Source organism: Poromitra crassiceps (genome assembly GCF_964638095.1).
Source record: "Poromitra crassiceps genome assembly, chromosome: 3".
In the NCBI taxonomy this organism is placed as follows: domain Eukaryota; kingdom Metazoa; phylum Chordata; class Actinopteri; order Beryciformes; family Melamphaidae; genus Poromitra; species Poromitra crassiceps.
In genome coordinates this window covers 17,107,912-17,122,439 of record NC_139625.1, presented here as the reverse complement: position 1 = coordinate 17,122,439, position 14,528 = coordinate 17,107,912, and the positions used below count along the sequence as shown (strand labels likewise).

The window sequence follows — 14,528 nt, the reverse complement described above, 5'->3', positions numbered from 1 at the left end:
ATTATACAGCTGGGGGGGGGCAGGGAATCAACATTTTCTAACAGAAAGTTCTTGTTTTTGAATCAAGTACACAGGCCTTCTGTTCTAGCAAATAGCCTATTGTAAATCAGTCTTTCATGTCTACCAAATTCACGTACTTTAACATCATTTGGTTCTATGTATTTTCTGTTTAGATCCAATTGTCCTACAGTATGTGTGGTTCTATCTAAGTCAGTGTGACCCTCTGGAAATAGTTTTTTTTCGCCATGCTCCAGTGTGTCCTGTGTCTGGCCCGGAACACTGCGCTCCTCAACCATCCTCCTCAACCCTCCTCACTTGCAACCATACTGTAGGTGAAGATGAGAACAAAGATATGGCCACTAGAGTGAGAGCCTTGCTTTGTGGCTCAGTGACTTAAGACCCTGAGATACCTGAACTCCTCCAGTTAGGGCAGCTTCTCACTCCCCAACTGAATGGGACAGGCCACCTTCTTCCATAGAGAACCATGATCTTCTATTTGGAGGTGCTCTGCCCACCCTCACCCCAACCATGTTACCCTTGGCTGCAGACCGCTCCAATCCAATGCACACCGGACATCACAGTCTAATGAGGCCAAAAAGGACAACATCATCTGCAAACAGCAGAGATTCCGTCCTAATGTCAGGGAATGGGACCGTCTCCAGACCTCAGCTGCACCTTCATAGCTGCTCATGAATGTGATGAGCAGGTGCTGCATTTGGACAGAAGCAAAAGCCCAGAGGAGCTTGGACAGGTGATGGCCAATTACGTTCTGGCTCCACAGCAAAGCAGCAGCAGGCGTGAACAAAATGTGTCAGTCAATTATTGAAGGCTGGATGTTGTTGGGAGGGGGGGGGTGGTCAGTGTTCACATGATGCCACTTCAGTATCAGTGGATTTCAGGATCAGATTTCCGTATCAGATGGATCAGAGTTTAGCAGTAATTGAGCCAGATTTTCAATTTGCATGAAAATGTGTCAGCACGGCTGAAGAGAATCCAGATAATAGCACTCCTATCTAGAAGTGCACTCGGAGAGCGCAGACTGGAGTATTGGTTTTGGCGAAGGCCAATACTCCAGTCTGCTATCATATGCAAATGTTGTGGGTTGGATGAGAACCCTTATTCTGACCTACCCACATAGAATTGTGTATATATATATATATATATATATATATATATATATATATATATATATATATATTACATATATATACATACATACATACATACATACATACATACATACATACATACATACATACATACATACTGTACATACATACTCTACATATACATACATGGAATAAAATACCAGAACAAATTTATGTTAAAAAAGAAAGTTAAAAATTGTAGTTATGAATCATAAGATAGATTTTGGTCTTTGATTTACTATTTGTTAATTGTGCAACATGGAAGGAATTTGTATTACGGTATGTATTATATTATGTATTATATATTGTAATCAAGTATTTCAATTATAATATGATGGTTTCATGCGAGTATGGTAAAAATAAGGTCAGGATAAGTGTTTTTGCTGGTGCAATTACTCAGGAAGACCGATAAATTTATTTTTGTTTATGAGAAGAGTTGATACTGTTAATATTTGATTGACATGAATATTGAGTGAGCCTTGACTCACTTGTTTTTTGTTTGTTTTTTATTTATTTTTGTTGTGTTGTTTTTACTCCAATGCTTTTGGACTTTTATGTTTGTATTTTACGTGTTTGGACCCCAGGAAGAGTAGTCTCACCTTTGGTGTAGACCAGTGTTTCTCAAACTTTTTCAGACCAAGGACCACTTAAACCAATGAAAAAAACTCGGGGACCACCTAACTCCCAAAACATCCCCAAAAACAATAGGCCTACTACTTCAACTGTAAATTACAAATTACAGGCTAATTAAATGACAAATAGCAGTACAATTAATCAAATTTTTGGCTTCCCACAATTATGAAAACAAGATAACCGATATAAAAAATATAAAATATATGTATTTTATTTTAGTTAGTCCATTTACCTTTTTTTAACATGTATTTCTCCTGTTTAGTTCAAATATATTCAAAGTTCAAAGAAAGTTTTTTCAAGTTCAATAAATGCACAATGTTGCAAAGTCAAATAGGCTATCTTTTGCCATGTTCAAGTTGCATTCAGTGATGTTTTTGTGTTCAAATAAGTGTTAAATGGCTCTATATTCTGACAGCAATTACTGAAATAGAGTGTTTGGTCAGTAACTTGGAACTCCCAACCACCCGCTGTACTCTGTCTCTCTCCTGTAGCCCTGCAGGCAGAGTGGACGTACTGTATCTCTGCAACCGTAAGTCGTAGAGAGTCAGGGGTGGTGGCATTGGATTCGGGGTGAAAAAATACATATAGTCCATTAGAGGCAACATGATCTGACCTTGACTTTCCCAGAAAATGTAAACATTTTTCTGATTGGATAGTGGGAGGTAGAAAAAAGGAAAAAAATATAAATCTACTTGCGGACCACTAAGGGGTGCCCGCGGACCACTGTTTGAGAAACATTGGTGTAGACTAATGGCGATCCACAATAAACAATAAACAATACATACATACATACACATATAGGGCCCTATCGTTGCATCGGCGCAGTTTCTAGGCCGAGCGGCAGGCGCAGATCAAAGCAGTGGGCGTGGACAGGCGCACTTGATATCGTCGTGCTGGCGCTAGATGCAGCCCAAAGCATTACAACCACGCCTTTTAGGCATAAAATTATGCACTGTCATGCTCATTGGATAAGTGCAATAAACGAATGGCACGCTTGCCTTTTTAGCTCCAATTCCACTGGTCCCGCAAAACCAGACGAAACCCAAGCCTCTGATCCCCCCCCCCCCCACCTCCCTTCATCCCGTCTGTCTCCATATATCGGCTATTATTCCATATTATGATGCTTCTCAAACCAATCTAACTGCAGTTTAAATACTGCAAGCATGTAAATACGCTACACTATAGCAATATCAAAGTGAAAATAATGTTCTATGCATCAGCTAGAAAAATATAGCCTATTAGATTGGTGAAAGTTTGTCCAGAAAGATATCATTTTCTCTCGCCTGCTGCAGGAAGGATGATGCACATAAATATAGCCTACATTATGTCAAGTCATTGCATAAATGTGTTTTTATTGTAAAACTAAATGTGAAATAGGGCCAAGTTATTGGAGGGACATCACAGTATAGCAGATGCCATTAGAAGCGCGTTCCGAAGCGCGTTCCGCTGTTACTTCTCTAAATCACGTTAACTCGACAAGGGGTATATATAGGCCCAGGAGGACATATATGTTTCACATAGGGTGGTGTTTTCATTTCGATGTTTTATTTGGTCCAATATTGAAATGTTGACAATGGCAGGCTGTGTTACCATTACACATTAATTTAGAACTACCTTTTATATCTATTTTGGCTCATTTGGTTGCTATTTAGTAGCGAAATGGAGAAACACAATGCATGCTGGGAACTCAGAGAGAGAGAGAGAGAAGGGTGACAGAGAAGAGGCAGTGAAGGCACAGAATAGGCCTGCTTTTCAAAAGCGCAAAGCGCTAAATGTACGCCAGGTCCCAAGATATCACTAGGCTGGTATTTAGCGCCGACACGCCCACTTTGGGACTGCGCCACGCCCATTCGGCCTAAAGCGCATTTGGCAGCCTAAAGCCTATTGCTATCTTGCCGAAACAGGCGCAAGGCACGTTTTTTTGCGGTTAAGGCCCGTAATAGCGCCGATGGCCTGTGGGAGAATAGAGCCCATACAGTATGTACATTACGGATGGATTCCTGGATTGGTGAGCACACTATTTACTGTGCTTTGTTTGTATCAGATTTGGCCAGACAGTTTGAGGAGTGGAATGCCTCCCTCCTAACTGATGCAACACTGTGATAGCCCTGCTCACTCTGAGCCAATGCCTACTGGGTAATCTGTCACTGAATATAATGTTACGCCTCAAGTCTCCTTTTCAGACAATCTGCTCTGATCCAGTGCAAGTCTGTCTTGCTTGGGTGCAGTGGGGTGAAGTGTCGTCGATGGACGGGGATCTACATTTGGTCATACCGCAGTTAAAGAGCTGCTCAAGTAAAAACAGTTAAAGAGCTGCTCAAGTAAAAACAGTTAAAGAGCTGCTCAAGTAAAAACAGTTAAAGAGCTGCTCAAGTAAAAACAGTTAAAGACCTGCTCAAGTCAAAACAGTTAAAGAGCTGCTCAAGTCAAAACAGTTAAAGAGCTGCTCAAGTAAAAACAGTTAAAGAGCTGCTCAAGTCAAAACAGTTAAAGAGCTGCTCAAGTCAAAACAGTTAAAGAGCTGCTCAAGTAAAAACAGTTAAAGAGCTGCTCAAGTAAAAACAGTTAAAGAGCTGCTCAAGTAAAAACAGTTAAAGAGCTGCTCAAGTAAAAACAGTTAAAGAGCTGCTCAAGTAAAAACAGTGAAAGAGCTGCTCAAGTAAAAACAGTTAAAGAGCTGCTCAAGTAAAAACAGTTAAAGACCTGCTCAAGTCAAAACAGTTAAAGAGCTGCTCAAGTCAAAACAGTTAAAGAGCTACTCAAGTCAAAACAGTTAAAGAGCTGCTCAAGTCAAAACGGCTCAAGAGAATGAATATTAGCCAGGGATGGATGGTGATACGGTAACCTGATGCTGCCAGATGGTTTATTCTTTTCACATCACCCTCAGGAAACCCTCAGTTTTGGGGGCAGGCCCTTTCAGAAAAATACCTGGGAGGTGATTGGATGAACAATCTGTCTATCATGGGCTCGCTCCCGCTGTCGTCACACCTAAATCCTGCAGGATTCAGATTCTGCTGGTTCAGATTCAGACCAATAGGATCGGGGTGTGGCAAGATGGATTTGTCATGTGATCCTGATCTCATGATCTCGCTCGAATGCTCGCAAGGTTAGAATTGTGATGGTTAGAGAAGCACTGTGAGAGCACTGTGAGGTGTGTGTGTGTGTGTGTGTGTGTGTGTGTGTGTGTGTGTGTGTGTGTGTGTGTGTGTGTGTGTGTGTGTGTGTGTGTGCATGTGAGAGAGAGAGAGAGAGACAGTCAGTGTGTTGTGATAGGCTCTTCACCATGTGTACAGCATCAAGGATCCTGGTGCTGCACTTTCATCTCCATCCAGCTCCACTGTGCCAGTTTACCACCCGTCCATGTCTCCTCAGACACAGCGCCTGCAGACGAGAGCTTGTTCACCCTGGCTTTCTCTCTGTCTCATCCACACACATGCACACTGCTGCACATGTGCTCTCTCCAACCCCCTCTTTATCTTCCTCTCTCACAAGCCTGTATACTGTACACACAACCAACCGCACACATGCCATCACCATGCCACCATAGACTGTATAGTATACTGTCTAATACATGCCACTCATATTCTAGCCTGGTAAACCATCCAGGTCATGTGACCTCACATTCTGCCGATCAGTCTGATCAGCGATTTCCAGGAATTACAAAGTGCACGGGCCAATCAGGGGGCTGCCTCGTAGTTGACAATGTAACTGTCGCCGTAACTGGCTGTAACAGGGACGCCGCTGGCAAGCGGTAACGTTAACTAGACACAGCCCTAAGTGCAGTTATTGCTGTTCATCGGAGTGGATTTGGATTGGATTTGGCGACGTTGATTGGCTGAAGGTGTTGTCTGTCAAGGCAAGTAATGTTACTCCCACACTCTGAAAGCACTGTGGGCGGGCTGCAGGCCAGACTGATCCACAAAACCAAACAAAATGTGAGTTCACGTGGTCAGTAGTGTATAGTATAGTATAGTTTCATCCATGCAAAACATTCACTTACAGGCCTGATTTCACATATGATGGATACACACAAACAGGCATTCAAATATAGTAAACCACATTGATTCTTTAATTATGAGACTTTTAAAAGCAAAGATTGATTCCCTCAGTGACCCCCCCCCCCCTCCCCCCCCAAACACCCGTTTTAGCCGAGCCCACGTTGAGTCACACATGGACGCCGCCTCTTTAAAAAGCTATCAGCACAGATCCATATCCCAACCTCATGGACCCTGGTGTCTCTGGCTGGCTGGCCACACAATGGAGAAGGATGGGGGTTAGAAAAGCTCGCAGGAATTAAGAAGAAAGGGAAATTAATTTCTCTCCCTCACACACACCGTCATCTCAGTCACACAAACCTCAGCCCAGTAACTCATTTGTGACGGAGTCGAACATTGCTGCACCCCCGCGGAGCAGCAGCTCAAAAGGTGCTACTTCATAATTACTTTTTATGAAGCAGCTAGTTCACGAAACTGCAGAATGATTGCCTCTAATGGTGCTTCCCTGTACGTGGTCAAAAAAACCGAATCTGTTATATTTTCTATGTGGGATACCAATTACAGAGTGCACTTTTTACAGCTAATATGAGATATTGCCGCGGCAGTAATGTTAGATAGTTTTTATCCCGCTAGTTACTTACTTTATCTTTATCCACACAGCACTTTACAATCTGCCTTGTTTAGTCCCTCCATTCATTGATCAAGAAGAGGTAGATGAGTTCTCGCATTGTGATACCCTGCAGCTCTGTGCATCATTAAGCAGAGTTTAGCTCTGTGCATCATTAAGCAGAGTTTAGCTCTGTGCATCATTAAGCAGAGTTTAGTCCTGTGCATCATTAAGCAGAGTTTAGCCCTGTGCATCATTAAGCAGAGTTTAGCCCTGTGCATCATTAAGCAGAGTTTAGCCCTGTGCATCATTAAGCAGAGTTTAGCTCTGTGCATCATTAAGCAGAGTTTAGTCCTGTGCATCATTAAGCAGAGTTTAGCCCTGTGCATCATTAAGCAGAGTTTAGCCCTGTGCATCATTAAGCAGGAGTTTAGCTCTGTGCATCATTAAGCAGAGTTTAGTCCTGTGCATCATTAAGCAGAGTTTAGCTCTGTGCATCATTAAGCAGAGTTTAGCCCTGTGCATCATTAAGCAGAGTTTAGTCCTGTGCATCATTAAGCAGAGTTTAGCCCTGTGCATCATTAAGCAGAGTTTAGCCCTGTGCATCATTAAGCAGGAGTTTAGTCCTGTGCATCATTAAGCAGAGTTTAGTCCTGTGCATCATTAAGCAGAGTTTAGTCCTGTGCATCATTAAGCAGAGTTTAGCCCTGTGCATCATTAAGCAGAGTTTAGTCCTGTGCATCATTAAGCAGAGTTTAGCCCTGTGCATCATTAAGCAGAGTTTAGCCCTGTGCATCATTAAGCAGAGTTTAGCCCTGTGCATCATTAAGCAGAGTTTAGCCCCGTGCATCATTAAGCAGAGTTTAGCCCTGTGCATCATTAAGCAGAGTTTAGCTCTGTGCATCATTAAGCAGAGTTTAGCCCTGTGCATCATTAAGCAGGAGTTTAGCCCTGTGCATCATTAAGCAGGAGTTTAGCCCTGTGCATCATTAAGCAGAGTTTAGCCCTGTGCATCATTAAGCAGAGTTTAGCCCCGTGCATCATTAAGCAGAGTTTAGCTCTGTGCATCATTAAGCAGGAGTTTAGCCCTGTGCATCATTAAGCAGGAGTTTAGCCCCGTGCATCATTAAGCAGAGTTTAGCCCTGTGCATCATTAAGCAGGAGTTTAGCCCTGTGCATCATTAAGCAGGAGTTTAGCCCTGTGCATCATTAAGCAGGAGTTTAGTCCTGTGCATCATTAAGCAGGAGTTTAGCTCTGTGCATCATTAAGCAGGAGTTTAGCCCTGTGCATCATTAAGCAGAGTTTAGCCCTGTGCATCATTAAGCAGAGTTTAGCCCCGTGCATCATTAAGCAGAGTTTAGCTCTGTGCATCATTAAGCAGGAGTTTAGCCCTGTGCATCATTAAGCAGGAGTTTAGCCCCGTGCATCATTAAGCAGAGTTTAGCCCTGTGCATCATTAAGCAGGAGTTTAGCTCTGTGCATCATTAAGCAGGAGTTTAGCTCTGTGCATCATTAAGCAGGAGTTTAGCTCTGTGCATCATTAAACAGAGTTTAGCCCTGTGCATCATTAAGCAGGAGTTTAGCCCTATGCATCATTAAGCAGAGTTTAGCCCTGTGCATCATTAAGCAGGGTTTAGTCACGTGCATCATTAAGCAGAGTTTAGCCCTGTGCATCATTAAGCAGAGTTTAGCCACGTGCATCATTAAGCAGGAGTTTAGCCCCGTGCATCATTAAGCAGAGTTTAGCCCTGTGCATCATTAAGCAGGAGTTTAGCCCTGTGCATCATTAAGCAGGAGTTTAGCCCTGTGCATCATTAAGCAGGAGTTTAGTCCTGTGCATCATTAAGCAGGAGTTTAGCTCTGTGCATCATTAAGCAGGAGTTTAGCCCTGTGCATCATTAAGCAGAGTTTAGCCCTGTGCATCATTAAGCAGAGTTTAGCCCCGTGCATCATTAAGCAGAGTTTAGCTCTGTGCATCATTAAGCAGGAGTTTAGCCCTGTGCATCATTAAGCAGGAGTTTAGCCCCGTGCATCATTAAGCAGAGTTTAGCCCTGTGCATCATTAAGCAGGAGTTTAGCTCTGTGCATCATTAAGCAGGAGTTTAGCTCTGTGCATCATTAAGCAGGAGTTTAGCTCTGTGCATCATTAAACAGAGTTTAGCCCTGTGCATCATTAAGCAGGAGTTTAGCCCTATGCATCATTAAGCAGAGTTTAGCCCTGTGCATCATTAAGCAGGGTTTAGTCACGTGCATCATTAAGCAGAGTTTAGCCCTGTGCATCATTAAGCAGAGTTTAGCCACGTGCATCATTAAGCAGGAGTTTAGCTCTGTGCATCATTAAGCAGAGTTTAGCCCTGTGCATCATTAAGCAGAGTTTAGCTCTGTGCATCATTAAGCAGGAGTTTAGCCCTGTGCATCATTAAGCAGGAGTTTAGCCCTGTGCATCATTAAGCAGAGTTTAGCCCTGTGCATCATTAAGCAGAGTTTAGCCCCGTGCATCATTAAGCAGGGTTTAGTCACGTGCATCATTAAGCAGAGTTTAGCCCCGTGCATCATTAAGCAGGGTTTAGTCACGTGCATCATTAAGCAGGGTTTAGTCACGTGCATCATTAAGCAGAGTTTAGCCCTGTGCATCATTAAGCAGAGTTTAGCCACGTGCATCATTAAGCAGGGTTTAGTCACGTGCATCATTAAACAGAGTTTAGCCACGTGCATCATTAAGCAGGGTTTAGTCACGTGCATCATTAAGCAGAGTTTAGCCCCGTGCATCATTAAGCAGAGTTTAGCCCCGTGCATCATTAAGCAGGGTTTAGTCACGTGCATCATTAAGCAGGGTTTAGTCACGTGCATCATTAAACAGAGTTTAGCCCCGTGCATCATTAAGCAGGGTTTAGTCACGTGCATCATTAAGCAGAGTTTAGTCACGTGCATCATTAAACAGAGTTTAGCCCCGTGCATCATTAAGCAGGGTTTAGCCCTGTGCATCATTAAGCAGAGTTTAGTCACGTGCATCATTAAGCAGGAGTTTGGAATCGCTGCAATATCCGTAAGCTGAATCTGATTATTTCCCCATATATCATCTCTGCTTTTGCACACCGGCCCAGCAGGAGATACTGTAGCAGGCTTTTAGACGTTTTAGTCATTCTCTCATTGCCATGGCAGCGGCTTATGAAAGCTTTCATCGGGCAATTACAGCATGAGTATGCGTTGAGTCATTGCCCCTATATGCAGAGATGCTCACAAGTCTTTTTTTTTGCAAGTCCAAGTCAAGTCTCAAGTCTTTGAGCTAGAGACCAAGTCAAGTCTTTGAGGGGCAAGTCCAAGTCAAGTGTCAAGCGTCAAGTGTTTGTTCACAAGTCCAAGTCAAGTGTCAAGTCTCTTATGGATGAACATTCTATCATCTGCTGGATGTATTCCGGTCGGCTTAGAACACTGCATAGCTAAAACTAAGGAATCTAAAACATGTACTGTATGATCCTCACTCCTTTATCTATTATCATACATTATCAGCATTGATTAGTTAGTTGACATAATTATTAGTAGACATTGCCTTCGTGTTAATGCACCACCAAAATAATAATAATAATAAAGATTGATCATGAGTCCCAAATCTTGAGTCCGAGATGAGTCTCAAGTCTTTTGAGGACGAGTCTCAAGTCAAGTCTCAAGTCACTGTGTGTGCGACTTGAGTCCAAGTCGTAAGCCCAAGTCCCCATCTCTGCCCCAATGCACCCTCCCTCACCCCCACCATCACCACCATACTCACCCACCCCGCACCCCTTCATCGCTGCTGTCTTCAAGAAAGTAAGAAGAAGAAGAAACATAGGCTTTAAGCAGCTGAAAAAAGTCTGCTGCCCTCACCGCTGGTCATTAAATCACCGCCAGGCTCCTCAAAACAAGTCTTTAGTCAAAAAAGTGCTTAGTTCGTTCATAGTCTTATTTGGGGATGCCTTTACATTTTGAAGTTTGGATGTCATTTCTTTCTCATGACTTGTTAGCATTGTCAGCGTTCCCCATTGAAAGCAAGGCAGTGCAATTAGCAGCAGCTGGAAACTGTTGTGCCACTTGGTTTAAATGAGGAAGGCTGATAATGCTAGCAAGCCATTTTATGGAAACAAAACACAGCACAAATGTAGTTTTGCCCCACCAAGGCTAGCGTCCGATGAAGAAAAACACCCAACTAAAAGTGCCGTGGTTGAAGTATTATAAGTTGTGGCTGTTAGTCTTTTGTATAGGGCTGTTGAAGAATGTGATGTTTTTTTGTGACGAAACATATTAAAATACTCTAAAGTGCTGAAAACTGCTGCAACTGTTGTCACAAAAACACCCGGCAGAAAAGTTTTTCATTTTGCTCTCGGGGCATAACGCGTCTAGCGGCGTGACAGCTTGGCACCATTTTGCATCATGACAGTCTCACTATTATCACTGTGCCAACGTGTCACAAGCAATACACATCAAGAGCCTTAGTGACCCAACAAACAAGTGCTTTTCATCACGACTCATAACGCTGAGTTCCTGTCAGTCACGGGCTGTCACCTCGCACCCTTCTCATGTATCCTTGTCCCCTTTGACTAACACAAGTTTCCTTAGAGTTTTAGGATGTATAGCACCAACTCGACCAACTTTTTCTCGAGTGCAGACTCTTGCCTTTCTTTCTTCACAAAAATCGATACTTAGATTATTAAATAACCAAAGATCTGCACTTATGACCTTTTGAGCAGGTGCCTGCTGTCTGCAATTGTGTTGTCCACAGTTCGGCCTCTGCTCATTTCACGAAGGCAAATCAGATTCAGAACATCTAATTAGTTGTGTCGAGGAATTTCTTGCCACAGAAAGTATCTGCAAACCTGGGGCTACAAATTCAAAAATGCAAACTTTAAATCAATTCTGTCTGTTCTGATGTTTTGACTCAGATTTACAGGCTATCTTACCCTGGTCTGAATCTGAACACCCTGGTGTTTTCAACCAAAAGTATGCGAGAAGCTACTTTGATGTATACCCCAGAGTCAATAGGAGGTTGCACTCCCTGTTTGAATGAAACCAGTACAAGTCATGCCAGTTGTCAGAGTTCACCAACCAGCTTGTATGTTGTTGGGTTTTTCTACCAACCCTTATAACCGTCATAAATCCCTAAAAGCTGTGAGCACAGCGTGATTGGGCAAGATGATGGATGTAATCCCTTCCTGCCAGACCTTGCTGTGAGGGAAGTCTGGTTTGCAAGGTTAATTGACAGTTGCTGTCCACCGCCAGGAACGTCATGTTCAGCACTTTGCCTTTGGCCCAGCTCAAACCGCCAGCACTCCTCTCATCAGCACCACATCGCCACAAAGGTCTGGTAGGCCCCCCCGTCTTGTCTGATCCGCCTCGTTGAAAGTTGTCCAATTCCTGTGGCGAAGAGAAGTATTTCATCATCGGGGTCTGTTTACACAGAGTTGTCTGAGTACGGCTTTCTTCGTGTATTTCTTACAACAAACAGAAGGGGAACCGGAGGGTTTGACTCTTTGTCGCTTTATTTGGTTAATGACCAAGAAGAAGAGGGAGAATTTTCTCCTTCATTTGTCTAAGCAAGGTTTGCTGCAGTTTGCTCCCTCGCTTTCAGGAGCGATTTACCTCACATTCAAACAGTTACACACATTGACACCTGCGAGCTGCTCAGTAATGCCACAGCCTTCTGAACACTGCTGATTTTCACATTTATTTGTATTCCTTTTGACAAATATACAGCCTTGAAATTTAGTCCAATTTTAGCCATGATATATTGATCAACTTTAGACAGTTACAGGCTAAAATGGTCTATGACTTACAGTTCAAATGCAAATAGTTTTTTTTTTATAAAATGAAGAAGTCATTCTTTGTGAGAATATGTTCAGAAATATTCACTTGAATCAGCCAAGTACAGGTCATTACAAAAATAAAAAAATAATAGTGTGGATCTCAATAACCATGAACTTGGCTTGTGTCAATATTTTTCAGAGTTTTTCCTTTTAGTCATATATTCATCAATGCTAGAATTAATTAAAATGATTCCAAATATCATCCTGGGACCAGACTATTTACTGGTCATGGTCTTCATTGACAAAATTGCAAAAAATGGCTTCATCAACATGCATTTTAGTCACTAATTTTGTGACATCAATGCCTTTAAATTCGTGAGCTTCTGATGAGAGCTTTTCTGAAACAAATGACTCCATTGTCCACCCAATGTTGCATTCTGTGCTGCCTTTAACGCACATCTAAAGCTGCTCCCTGTGTTCTCTACTGCCCCCTGCAGGACAATCCGGGAGCACCTGGGGGAGCAGGAGGTGTCCATCTCTCTGACGATCGACTCCCTGGAGGAGGGCGACCTGGGCAACTACTCCTGCTACGTGGAAAATGGCAACGGCAAACGACAGGCCAACATCCAGATCGGCAAGAAAGGTGAGAACAGTTAGGCAGAAAGAGAGAGCTATTATTACCATTGGGAATATGATTGGGAATAAATCAAATACAGATGGAAGTTAAACGTTTGGACACACTTGTGTACTGTCTTTTCCCTCACCTAAAACCATTTTGATCGAAAGGTTTATGTTTAAATGCTTGAAATGTGTTCTTATGCAAATATAAATAGAAGTTGATGCCTATGTATCAATTTCTTTCCAAATCCTTTTTAAAAGCTTCAAATTTTAAAGAAAATATAAGCTAATTTTGATTTGGTTAACACTTTTTTGGGTCACTATATAATTCCAGGTGTGTTATATTAGTTTTCATGTCTTCTTTACTATTATTCCAAAATGTGGGGAAATGGTCAAAAAAATAAAGTGTGCCTAAACTTTTTGACGATTAGGAGAGCATTTTAGCTTTGGTGAGATGGAAGAAGTTCATTTATTTAAGGGATTATTTTAAAGTGAAGTGGGATGTGGAGACCTTGACGTTCAATAACGCGGCGTTTCACCTCGAGGAGGTGAGAGACACCATTTAATACCGCTGGCCTTCACTCTGACAACAGAGTACATCTCTCGCAGCAATTCGCCGAGTGAAGAAGAAGAACAACTCGTGGGATTCGGGGAATTGACCAGTTGTTTTTAGCCTCCGGGGGAGAAAGAAAAAGGACAGTACGACGGAGAGCCTGTTCATCCATCTCCGCCCGAGGAAATATTCGTTTGCAGAGAGGTAAAAAATAAAAAGCTGTTTTGGAGAGAGAGTCAGCCTTCAGTGTTCTGATGCCAGACAGGCTGTTTGACTGTCTGACAGTTAGACCTTCCCCACATCCTCCTTTGATTGCAGAGCTCTCTCACTCACACACTTTCTCGTCTTTCATCACCGGCCACTGAGGCATTGACAAACGTTGCGTGTTGTTGCTCCTCCCCCCCCCATCTCGTTTTGTTCGCCCCTTCAAGCAAAGATACTTGAGTTTTGCCTGCGATTTTGCTTCACTGAGGATGACATTTTAAAATTTTTTATACTTTTCAGAGTGGTTATATTCTGTACGTTTTTTTTGTTTTGTTTTGTTTTGTTTTCTTTGGGGGGGGGGGGGGGGGGTGTCTCTGTAACCTTAAAGTTGTCGGTGTTGAAAACATTTATATAGTAAGTTATTTTTCCTCTTTTAAGCTCACAACGTTGGACCCAGCTTTGATGGTAGCCAGGAGGATTAGCCTGGTCCTGGTCCTCGCTGGATTGAGAGACTACCGGAAAGCGTCCCGTCCCCGTGTTTAGACTTTGTGCATCCAGGGCAGCTTTGTGGAAAGCGCCGCGTTGGCCTCGGTTGTCTCGGTGTTGTGACTTGAGATGAATGCGGCCCATTTCAATATCACATCTCAGTGGGAGAGTGTCATCACGCTCCTTTCCTCCCTGTCTCTATATCTCTCGCTCGCTCTCTCTCTCTCTCTCTCTCTCTCTCTCTCTCTCTCTCACACACACACACACACACACACACACACACACACACACACACACACACACACACACACACACAGACACTTTGAATACATTGAATGCAGCACAGGATAAGGACACAATTCGCTTCACCTGCATTCAGTCAGGTGTTAAGTCGCTGCCATTGTCACAGGCAAAACAATAGTTCAGTCACAGAACAGCTGCCTCCCTTTACTTTAACCTGAGTGAAAGAAATTAAGTCACTACAAATGGAGATTTTTAATCTTTTAATG

General features: G+C 42.9%; 1 protein-coding gene across 1 annotated transcript in view; it reads left to right on the top strand.

Moving 5' to 3' along the window:
- The window catches only part of LOC310772941 (interleukin-1 receptor accessory protein-like 1), a gene marked incomplete at both ends in the record, with an annotated part of 502,589 nt that overhangs the window by 409,733 nt on the left and 78,328 nt on the right, over positions 1-14,528 (top strand). The window contains one exon of the mRNA XM_083632894.1: positions 12,656-12,801. Coding sequence (XP_083489020.1) covers positions 12,656-12,801 — 146 coding nt within the window. The remainder of the gene's footprint in view (positions 1-12,655; positions 12,802-14,528) is intronic.